The sequence below is a fragment of the Heloderma suspectum genome, chromosome 7 (assembly GCF_057233095.1).
Source record: "Heloderma suspectum isolate Gila_16-S chromosome 7, 16-S_ref, whole genome shotgun sequence".
Classification (NCBI taxonomy): domain Eukaryota; kingdom Metazoa; phylum Chordata; class Lepidosauria; order Squamata; family Helodermatidae; genus Heloderma; species Heloderma suspectum.
The window spans coordinates 47,616,415-47,627,893 of NC_139464.1; the positions used below are offsets into that span (position 1 = coordinate 47,616,415).

At 45.6% G+C, this 11,479-nt stretch overlaps 1 protein-coding gene across 1 annotated transcript; it reads right to left on the minus strand.

Moving 5' to 3' along the window:
- Positions 1–1,546: 1,546 nt before the first annotated feature.
- Positions 1,547–3,401, minus strand: FMC1 (formation of mitochondrial complex V assembly factor 1). The gene is made up of 2 exons (XM_084810053.1): positions 3,254–3,401; positions 1,547–1,843 (listed from the first exon to the last, which is right to left on the minus strand). The coding sequence occupies exons 1-2, from the start codon at positions 3,389–3,391 to the stop codon at positions 1,640–1,642; spliced, it is 342 nt and encodes a 113-aa protein (XP_084666179.1). The 5' UTR covers positions 3,392–3,401; the 3' UTR covers positions 1,547–1,639.
- Positions 3,402–11,479: the final 8,078 nt, after the last annotated feature.

The window sequence follows — 11,479 nt, forward strand, 5'->3', positions numbered from 1 at the left end:
CCTCACCACACCACATGCCGGATTCAGATGACACTGCAACCTGTGATTTGGTTCGGTTAATTAGGGAAATGCCAGCCATGCAAACAACACGTCTGGGGAAAGCAACCCATACAGTGTTGTTTCCCCTGCTGATCATCCAAACGCAGGCAATGTCTTCCAGCAGCTTAGGCTGATGCACCAGCTAGAACCTTTCCTAGACAGAGATATCCTGGGCAGTTATCCATAATCGGGTAACTCATGATTAGATTATTGTAATGTGTCATTTCTGGGGCTGCCTCTGAAGACTTCCTGGGGCCTTCAGTTAGGAGAAAATACTTCTGCTAGATTAAGTGAGCCAGCTGTATGGATTATATCTCATCAGTTCTTAAAGAGCTGCTGTGGTCTTTCAGGAGGTTACTTTCCTTCTGAAGAACTAACAAGTTTCCAGGTACTAACATTTGGACCCTTTAAAATTACCAGTTTCCACGACAGGATTAACAATGGAAGCTGTGCAGGTTTACTCAGAAGTCAGTCCCACTGTTTTCAGTGGGTTTTACCCCCAGGGAAGTGTGCATAGAATTGCAGCCTAAACTGGTATTTCTTGCTCAAGGGTAGTGATGTACGAAAGTCACTTACCTTGTCAAAGGGTGACGTTCGCGGTGGGGGGGAGGCACTCCGTCCCTCCCCCTGAAATTCTCTCCAGCCGGCTCCGCTCCGCAGAGATTCCACGGAGTCACTGGCCAGGGCTGCCTGCAGCCGGACATCCGGCCGCTGGGCAGCCTGCAGGGACGCAAACGGCGGCTGCCATAGCCGCTGCCATTTGCGTCCCTGTATTTTGCCGTGATAGGTGGCGGCTACAGCGGCCGCTATTTGCATTCCCTTTTTTGCCGTTTTAGCCTACGTAAATATTTACACGGGCTATTACAGCAAAAAAAAGGGAACGCAAATGGTGTAGTGACCGCCATTTGCGTTCCCTTTTTTTTTTTTGCCGTAATAGCCCACGTAAATATTTACGTAGGCTAAAACAGCAAAAAAAAGGGAACGCAAATGGCAGCCGCCACCATTTGCATTCGCTGTTTTTGTTTGCGTCCCTGCGTTAGCTGTGATAGGCTACGTAATTATTTACGTAGCCTATCACGGCTATAATGAAGCGAATGGCGGCCGCATCTGCGGCCACCATTCGCAAGTCAGCGCGGACGGCAGCAGGTAAATGCTCCATTTCGCACACCTTTCGTGAGGTGGGGGGCGGGGGGCTTCGTTCCACCACAGATTTTGGGGGCCCGAATGCACTGGCATTCAGCCTCACCAAGATCTGTGGCGGAATTCTCTGACATCCCTGCACAAGGGATGTGGGAAGATCTTGGCTGACAAGACAATGCAGTATTCATCACAGGCACATTCTGCATTGTTTTGTAAATATAGCTAACACTTCCCTGTGTTAGTGCTGTCAGGCTGAAAGTGAGCATTGAATAATCAACTCCGTACGTATGTATCAGACAATCTTGCAGACATTTGCTCTAACCATACTTTAAACTTAAGGGCAACACAAATATCTAGTATGAAAATCTATATTTCATGCAAGAATTTTATTTAAACAAATACAGTGTCTTGAAAAACAGAATTCATTATAAAATTCTTATGAAGTACTCTACTTTCATATTTATGGCTCCCATCCTTTCCCTCCAGGCTGTCGTGGTAGTTTAAGGCCTACAAGTCCAGCCACTTCCTCTGCTGACCGCTCTCCTTTTCCATGATATTCTTTATGTAGTGCTAAGTGCTCCCGGACACTACGTAGAAGACAGAGATAGGTGGCAGCCTGAAAATGTAGGTCATGCTGGGCCCTACATAATTTTTCACTGGTTACCTGGAGATAGACAGGAAGAGGAAGATGAACAAAAGACATTTAGTAGTTTCATTCTAGATTTCCAGGAGATTTTTAGCGTGTTGCGTAGGCTACATTCCTGCACAATATAAAGCGGGGGGCCTCCAGTGATACAAGTGTCATCCCACTGGTGGATTCTTGTCTGCCTACAGAACGGCACTTACACAGTGATTCAATCATATTCCCAGGGTAGTTTACAAAAAATAAAACAACAGAAGGATAAACCAGTCAACAGAATACCTGAAATGCTTAGGAAAATAAAACAGGTGCAGAAAGATTAATAAGGTTGGTGTCAGGCAAACTGCTCTGGGGAGAGTATTGCACAACTGCAGCACTACCACTGAGAAGATCCTCTTGCTGGTAGTCACCTTTTGCACCTCAGATTGGGCTGGGGGGGCACTCACAAGATCTGAATGGTATGGGTAGGTACATATGGAAACAGGTGATCCTTCAAGTACCCTGATCTGGAAGCCATGACAGATTTTCAAGTTCAAAACCTGCACTCTAAATTGGCTCTGGAAATGGACTATGAGCCAGCACAGTTGGTATAGCACAGGCGTAGTACGATCACAACACCGAGTCCTTAGAAATCTCAGAGCTGCACTGCGGATTACCTGCAGTTTCCAAAAAGTCTTCAGAGGCGGTCCCATGAATGAGACAGTAGTCTCACGAGGAGGTTACCAAAGCATGGAAAACTGAGGCCATAGCCAGGAAAAGTCCCAGCTGGTGTACCAGCCTAAGGTAGTATACTTGCTCCTGGTCAGTTGTAAGAATCTGATAATATAAACATATCTCTAGGGATAGGAAGTTCCATAGCTGTAAGGATTCTAATAACATCTTTTTATTCCCTCACATAAACTTTATATCAAGAGGACTGTCTTATCTGTGAAAGAGATAAAAAGACAGCCTCTGCTGCGCAATGGAAAGCTCAAGTTGTTTAAAAGGTGCGACGTGTCATATCTAGTACCTTGAATTGTAGCCAGAGAAATGGGGGGGGGGGAGTAGAGACGGTGGAGGTACAAAATGCACTGTACGATCTTCTCTCATGAGGAGACTGGAAGCGACAGTCATCAGGGGTAGCCCCATGCACTGTGCATGGCAGTAATCTACTTCCAAAACGTTAAGTCATTAACGACTTACATATGAATTGGTGTTATTCTGTTTTATTTATGTTTTAGCATTTTAGTCATGGCTTGGCTATTAACATACGGCGAGAATCGGATCGCTTCCAAGCCTTCGACCCAAAGCTGAGGAGCACCAGTGTGGCTAGTCCCCGAAATCGAACTTTCGGAGCCAGGGACACTGTTAAAGCAAACGAAGCGAGGCGTTACTGGAGAGCGAGCCCTAGGAAGGTCCCTTGTATCAAAGCTGCCCCCGCCTTGCCCAACATACCCGGTGTGCGCGGAAGGCCTCCCTCAAATACTGATAAGCCGCCGCGTCGCGGTAGGAGCGCCCGGCCTCTCCTTGCGCGTAACGAAGCTCGCGTAATAGGCCGCGAAAGGTGCGAAGAGGCGGCCAGAGCGCCGCCATCTTCCCCTTCGAAAGCTCTCCCCTCGCCTTCCAGCCCGTAGAATGCGGCCAATGAGAGCGGCGCTCCTTCACCCAGCGGCCAATAAGAAACAGGCCCTTCGCCTGCCGGCGGCGACGGCCCAAGGAGTCACGAGGAAGCGGACTCGGCGAGCCGCGGGAGCCTCGCGAGCCGCGGGCCTAACTGCAGAGCCCCTCAAGCGGGTCGGCGTAGGCAGCCTTCCCCAGCTTGGTGCCCCCTACACGCGTTGGACTGCAGCTCCCATAATTCCCAGCCAGCATGGCCGATGGTTGCAGTCGCCGCCGCCACGCATCTCAGGTTGGGGAGGGTGGACCTCGGCGTTGGCGAGAAATCACCGCCCCGGCGTTCGGAGCCGTTTAGAGGAGCCGTAGGAAGAAGCCTGGCGCTCCACAGGCCTCAGCCGCCCGCCCGATTTGGCCCCTGGAAGTGTCCCAGTGAATCGCGCCCCAAGACGATCGCGCCCATTTATTCGTCTGACTGCGCAGCCCGCCCAGTCGCGACGGCCAGGGCGGGCCTTTATAATATCCTCGGGTTAAAATACAATCCGTTTTAAAATTAACATATCGCCTTAAAATAGCCAAATCCATAGTATTTTATATCTAGTTTATTATGTATAATGTTTGAGTGTGAGATATACTTAAAATTTAAATAAAAAGGCGAAACCGTAGCATTTTTCCTGCTCATAATTCGTTGTACGTCCAGGGTTTGAACAGGACTGGGTCAAACGAGGATCCATGAAATCAAAAAGAGATCGCATGATTTCACGTTATGTCTAAAGGGGAGACCCACAAAACCACCATCCAATCACAGAACACATCTGCCTCCGTGGGCTGAACCAGAAAAATCACAGATCAGCCACTCGTGGGTGCAGCCATGGCACAAAAAGAGAGATCCTTGGCAGGGATCCTCTTGATTTCAGAGCAAACCCCCCAAACCACAAAGCAGAGAGCAGTTCTGCGTCCATGGGCTGAACCAGAAAAATCACAGATCTGTCACTCGTGGGTGCAGCCACGATGGAAAAACTTGGATTTGATGCAGGGATCCTTACGGATCCTCATGGTTTTTACAAGAAAGATACCCAAAACACCATAAGATCATGGAGCACATTTGCCTCCAGGGACTGAACCAGAAAAATCACAGATCCGTTACTCATGGGCACAGCCACGGCTCAAAAACATGGATCCAAAGCAAGGATCCTCTTGATTTTATGATTTTTACTGAGCAAATCCTCCAAACCACAATCAAAGCAGACAGCAGTTCTGCCTCCACAGAGTGAACCAGAAAAATCTGCGCTTGTGGGCACAGGCACAGCACAAAAACAGGAATCCGAGGCAGGGATCCTCATGGTTATTTCAGGGAAAGTCCCGCCCCCACTCCCTCACCCCGTGCCCCATATCACAGAACACATCTATGCACAGGGAATGAGTGAAGAACAACAACATAGATTTGGGGCTTCATAGCACCATCATGTTATAAAACCATGGATACGACACACAATTCAATATGGATCCTCTGAATTTTTACATTGAGTCCCCCCAGCCCCAAAGACCCCCCCCTCAAAGCACAGAACTCATCTTTATCCAGGTATATACACTAAGAATCCTAGATCTGCTGCTTCCCACCAGATCCCAGATCTGCTTACCTCAAATGGTGTGAACCATTTATGCAAGGCATGGATCCTGATGGAACATCTGGATTTTATATGTAGTGCATCCAAAATCATAGCTGAATCACAAAGCAAGTCCATGTCAGTGTCATGGATCATACTGAATCACAAAGCAAGTCCATGTCAGTGGCATGGATCCTATATTTCTCACATCCAGGATGGCAAGAAAAAAATGGATTCAAGATGCAGTTCCTTATTGGTCCTCTGGATTTTAATATAGTGTCCCCACAAATGCACCATTACATCACAGGTCACATCCATGGCCACAGAGCAAAGTATTAAAATTATTGATCCTGTACTTCATGGAGCAAGCGTGATTGAAAAACATGAATCCATAACAATCACAGTCCTCTGCTTCATGGAACCACCATGGCATAAAAACATAGATTTATGTTTTTATGGATTCTTTTTACAGAAGATGCCACCAAAATAACCAGCAAATCACATATCATTTCTGTGCCCATGGATTGCATTATGAAAATAATGGGTCCACTGATTTGTAGTGCTGCCATGCCACAAAACATGGATCTGAGGCACAGATACTCATGAGTCCTCTGGATTTTTCACCATCAAATCACAGATCATTTCTGTGTCCAGGGGCTAAACCACAGAAGTCGCTAATCCAGAACTTCATGGTCCAACTATGGTGAAAAGTTTGGGTCCAAGTTCTGGATCCTCATGGATGTTCTGGATTTCTACGTGGGATCCCCCACCATCAAATTACATATCACATCTATGTCTGTGAAGCTCACCATGAAGATCATGGATCTTTCATTTCATGGCTCCTCCAAAGCACGATAGCATGGACTCATGTGGTTCTCACAGGGTCACAAATTAACCACATGATCATTGGTTATATCACTGTCGCAAGATCGTATTGAAAAAAATTATGGATACAACACTTCAGTTTGATGTACAGACTCTAATGATGTGTATACACGGACCACAAAAAATCTTTTCTAAATCATCTCATTGAACTAAGCCATACAATTTTCAACTCCCACCGTTCTCTTCCTTCACTATGTTCTCATTCCTAAAACCTCTACTCAATTATCATTGTCTTTTTTCTATTGCCTAAAGGCCCATCACACTTCACAACCATTTCTCTTGCCTGCAGCATGGTGCATGTTCTATACTATATGCTATGTGATATGCACATCAATGTCTAACAACTTTGGTGGCTGGGAAACAGAGTGTGATGACTTAAGGACATGGGATGGGGTGGAATGCCATTGAATGCATACAAAGGCCAATACCATAGGGACCAGGATATTGACTTCCTTTTACATTTAGAGGGTTATTTTGGTGGTAGCAGTTAAAGATTTTATAGCTGAAGCAGCAGGTGAGGTCTCTTTGTAAATGTTATTACAAATTGTGACAGAGAGTTCCATAGACCCGAGCCTCCATATGTAGTAGTAGTAGTAGTAGTAGTAATGTATTCATTACTATCATAATTGTATGGTTTAATTGACAAAGTGCATCCACCTGGGATCCAGAACAAATGTGTCCTAAGTGATATTTTAAAAATGGGCTATGTACACAGAAGCCCCTCCTCTCCATTTTATCCTCACAACAACCCTGCAAGGTAGGTCAGGCTGAGAGCCAGTGACTGGCCCAAAGTCACCCAGTGGGCTTCATGGCCAACTGGGGACTAGAACCTGGATCTCCTGAGTCCCAGTCCAACACTCTTACCACTTCACCACAATGTTATCTCTTAATCTCCTCCTGCCTCCAAAAGAAGTTAAGGTTGAGTAGGAAAGCTGACTCCATCCTGCTTGGGGATCAGGACATAGTTCCCTGGAAAACACCACTATGTGTGTGTATTAATTTTTCTCCCCGCTCCCCATACAACGGCACCTTTATGCAGCAATCCTATAAGTGTATATAGTATAGTTACCCAGGCCAGGACTAAGTCTCATTGAAATTGATAGGCTTACTTTTGGGTAGACATACATAGGATTGCAATGTAAATACAAGGGTGCAGGCTTACGACATTCCAGCCTTCCATGCACTGCCAAAAGAGGGTATGGGTGGGATTTGATTTTGCTGTCAACCCCGCCCCCTCTCAGGGTCCCACTCAGATTCTGGTGATTTTGCTGGCTGGTGTGGCTTTGCTTACCTAGCCCCTAGCCCCTTTGGACATCCAGTGACACTTGGGGAGATGGCACTGCAAGGTCCAGGAGAATCAACTGGGTTGCACCCCCCTCCCATGTCTCTCTCCCAGCAAAGCTCATCCCACAGGGTGACCACTGCATTTTCTGTGCTGAAACTAGGCCTAAACCCTGATCGAAGGTGGATCTAGAAAATCAATTTAATCCACAAGTGATAGCATTTGATCTGCTACCACCCTCTCAAACACCTTGCTCAGGAAAGGGGTGTTAGCTACTGGCCTATAATTACTCAGATCTGCTGGATCCAGGGATGTTTATTTCAGAAGTAGTCTCACCACTCTGACCAGTAGGGAAGAACTGATAACCTCTCAGAACGAGCCAGTCACCCCCACCCCTCTGGATGTCATAAGCCACGACAAGCAAGGATGCTTGGGCTTACTTAAACAAGCACCTTGTCCACATCCTTGGGTCATAAAAACTGAAAGTCCTCTGGCAATAGACGGTGCCCTGGATACCTTCAGAGACTGAACTTCCCAAACTGTGGTGTCTGAGGTGCTGCCCATCCGCTAGTGGAGCTGGCTGCCAATTCTAGTTTGCACATGCCCAGTCTCAGCAATTCCCTTACCGCTTGCGGACCAGCATTTTAGCGCTTCCAGGGGTAAGTCCCAAAACAAGAGGAAATGCTCATTTCTGGAAGGGGGCAGATTGTTGGGTCTGAACTGCAGATCTGCCCCCTACCAGAAATGAGTGTTTCTGCTCATTTTGGGTTGACCCCAGAAGCGCTAAATCACCGGTAGCAGCCCCTTGTGGAGCGAAATTGGTGGGGCTGGCCACACACACACACAAGGGCTGCATTGGAACCCACCCCTCATCATGTAGAAATTAGAAAATGCAGTATAACAACAGTCAGTTGGCTTTTTCTTCTTCCTCTCATGTTGTGGTTGAACTAGTAGCCATCCAGTTAGACTGGTGGACAACTCCCAAGCTACTGTCAGGAGCCAATTTTCTGGAGCAAATTGTTCCTATTTTTTTTTTAGCTGCATTGGCTCCTGGTACGTTTCCATGCCAAATTCAAAATGCTGGTCTTGATCTTTGAAGCATTACCAGCCTCAACCAATCTTATGTGAAGGACCATGTGTCTCCATGTGATCAAGCCAACCAATTTAAAATCTGGAGGGAGGGTTCCGCTTCACATTCTGCCACTGTCTGAGGTTAGTTTCATTGGTACAACGGACAGGACCTTCTCTGTGTTGGCAACAAAGCTTTGAAACTCTCTCCCATGGGAGATGTGCTTGGCCTCCTCTCATTCCACCTTCTGAGGAATGGTGAAGAGCATCCTTCTTCACCAGGCTTTTAATGATAATTGAAACTGCAGTTTTATCCCCCTGAATCCGTATATTTCCTCTCTTTACAGACATTGGTCCTGTTTTGTATATTGTTATACAATAATATATTGGTGCTGCTTTGTATGTTATTATTTTATTTTGTAATTGTTGATGTGTTGCTAATTTATGTTGCATTGCTAACTGACTTGCATTTCTTAGCAGGAAAAGAGCAGAGAAATAAAATAACATATTTTTAGTTAGGGATGTTGGCAAAATCTGCAATGGGTTCGAATGAGTGTAGATTTCTATTTATCTGACCTGCATATTCTGCCGCGAACTGGCTTCTTCTGCATGGATTCTGTGGACTTCCAGACCATTCTTTTACTTTTGGGGGAGATTTGCATCACTGCTTATTAGCGCTAATGCATACTTGCAATAATGTGTTAATGCACATTAGTGCTCATGAGAATGAGCACTAATGAGAATGTGCATTTGCACAAGTGGAAGATAATTCTCGTAGAAAAGTAATCCAATTTCGTCAACGAGTGGCCAATGGAATTAAAGACACCTGACAAACACAGACAGAAAAGATCTAACAAAATCTGTACAACCCTACTTGTACTGAATTACCTGCAGGTGGATGTGAACTGTAATTAGATGGTAGGCATGTCTCCAAAAGCCATGAACATCCATTAGATCTCGTGCCTCATAGGTTTTTATATCATTATGACTACATGGTGGGGCTTGTGTGCAAGAATCATGATGACTGTGCTTCTCATCAAAGCTTGTGCAGCATGGTGTAGCGCGGCATGCTGGATCCATGCTGATTTTTATGGTGCACTCCATAGATAAGGGTGTAAAGTGTGACTTAACATTTTATTTTAGGTGTTCCATGTAAAAACTATTAAGATGATTCATGAGGATCCATTCCTCATATACCTGTTGTTGTTGTTCTGTGGGAACACCTTGCTCCAACCGATACATGCTTTTTAGAGGCCAGTGAGTATAGAAGGTTGAGAGCGGATTTGATTACGGATCTGGAGAAAGAGGCCTGGTAAACATATCACAAAAATCCTGGGTTGTGAGTATGGCAGCATGCTGGTAAACACTGCCTGCTCACCTCTGCTGTGAGTGAGAGCACCAAAACAACCCAGGGATGTTCTGGCCCCTTGCTAATTTGTTGTGACATGAAACCAGGAACTCTGGTTTATCTGTTCACAATCAACCCAGAGAAATAATCCATGGTTTTTTGGGATTATTTCTCAGGCTTGTTCTGGAAGAGACAAGCCAGACTTCCTCATTTGCACTTCACGACAAACAACCCAAGGACAAGACATTCCTGGATTATTTAGCTGCTCTCAGTCACAGCAGGAGAACAGGCAGCATGCCCTAGCATGCTCACTGATTCCGAAAAAACCCAGGGTTTTTAAAAAAGTGATCACAGGATCCATGATTTTTAAGGTTCAGTTCTGAGGATGCATGCCTTGAATCAATACTTTTGTATTGTAGTGGAACGGTCAAGTATAGGATCAGTAATTTGGTTCAGTACATGGGCATCCGCGTGATCTATGATTTGACCATAGTTTCATGTGGATCCCATATAAAATTCGATTCCATGTTTTTGTGCCGTGCTTGTGCCCACAAGTGGCGGATCTGCAATTTTTCTGGTTCAGTCTGTGGAGATAAATTTGCTCTGTGAGACAATGGTGTTTGGGGGGGGTATCTGTCTCATAAAAATCATGAGGACCCCTGAGGATCTCTGCCTCAGATTCATGTTATTGCTCTGTGGCTGTGCCCATGAGTGGCTGATTGAACGTTCTTGTTCAGTCCATGGAGAAAAATGTGCTCTGTGATATGATGGTGTTTGAGGGTATGTTTCATGTAAAAATCATGAGGATTCCTGCCTCAGATCCATGTTTTGCACCATGGCAGTGCCCACAAGTGGCAGATCGGTGATTTTTCTTGTTCAGTCCATAGAGGCAGATGTGTACTGTGATTGGATCACAGAGGATCACAAAATCCATGTTTTTGTGCTGTGGCAGCGCCAATGAATGGCAGAACTGATTTCCTTGGTCCAGTCAGTGGAGGCAGATGTGATCTGTGATATAATAGCATTTGAGGGTATTTTTCTTGTAAAAATCTTGAGGATCTTTGAAGATCCCTGCCTCGGGTCCATGTTTTTGCACCATGGCTGCTCCCATGAGTGGCGGATCCATGATTTTTCTGGTTCAGTCCATGGAGGCAGATGTGATCTGTGATATGATGGTGGTTTCGGGTATGTTATTTGTAAAAATCATGAGGATTCCTGGGGATCCCTGCCTCAGATCCATGTTTTTGCACTGTGGCTGCTCCCATGAGTCCATGCTTTTTTCTGGTTCAGTCCATGGAGGCAGATGTGCTCTATGATATGGTGGTGGTTTTGTGGGTCTCCTCTTTAAAAATCAAATGAAATAACGAGGATCCCTTTTTGATTTCATGGATCCTTGTTTTACTTTCTTCTGGTTTGAAAGACACGCAGCCAATGACGCATACAGGACGAAATTTTTGGCGAACCGTATCATCTGGCTCAATTAGGAACCATTAGCTGGAATTATATTTCGCTGGCCCCAGGCTCAGGTATTAGTGACCACATCTCTATATTTTTCAATATAACCTCAAACTCCATTTCCAAAAACCTACACAGTAGCACAGGGAGTTTATCGCTGAAAGGCAGTATAGCTTCTTAGAAAAAATAATACGCAGCAGATCCGCAAATGTACCTCGGTGCTTTGAATAAAGCCAAATAACAAACCTACTCTAGAGGAGAACTTGGAGAAGTTCAGAGTCAGCAGTATGTTACCATTCTGCCTTCCTAACGTTACACATAGTCACAGTAAAATGCTAGCAACGTACTGAAAAGTCCAGGGCACGATGGCCTCAAAACTGCATCAAGATATAAATTGAGCGGGGGAAGGAAAAAATAAAGAC

Excerpts from the sequence above, each read along its gene's own strand:
- FMC1 (XM_084810053.1), bottom strand. The coding sequence starts at position 3,391 with ATGGCGGCGCTCTGGCCGCCTCTTCGCACCTTTCGCGGCCTATTACGC. Across the intron at positions 1,844-3,253 it reads AGGCCTTCCGCGCACACCGG|GTAACCAGTGAAAAATTATG; the intron begins GTATGTTGGGCA and ends GTCTATCTCCAG.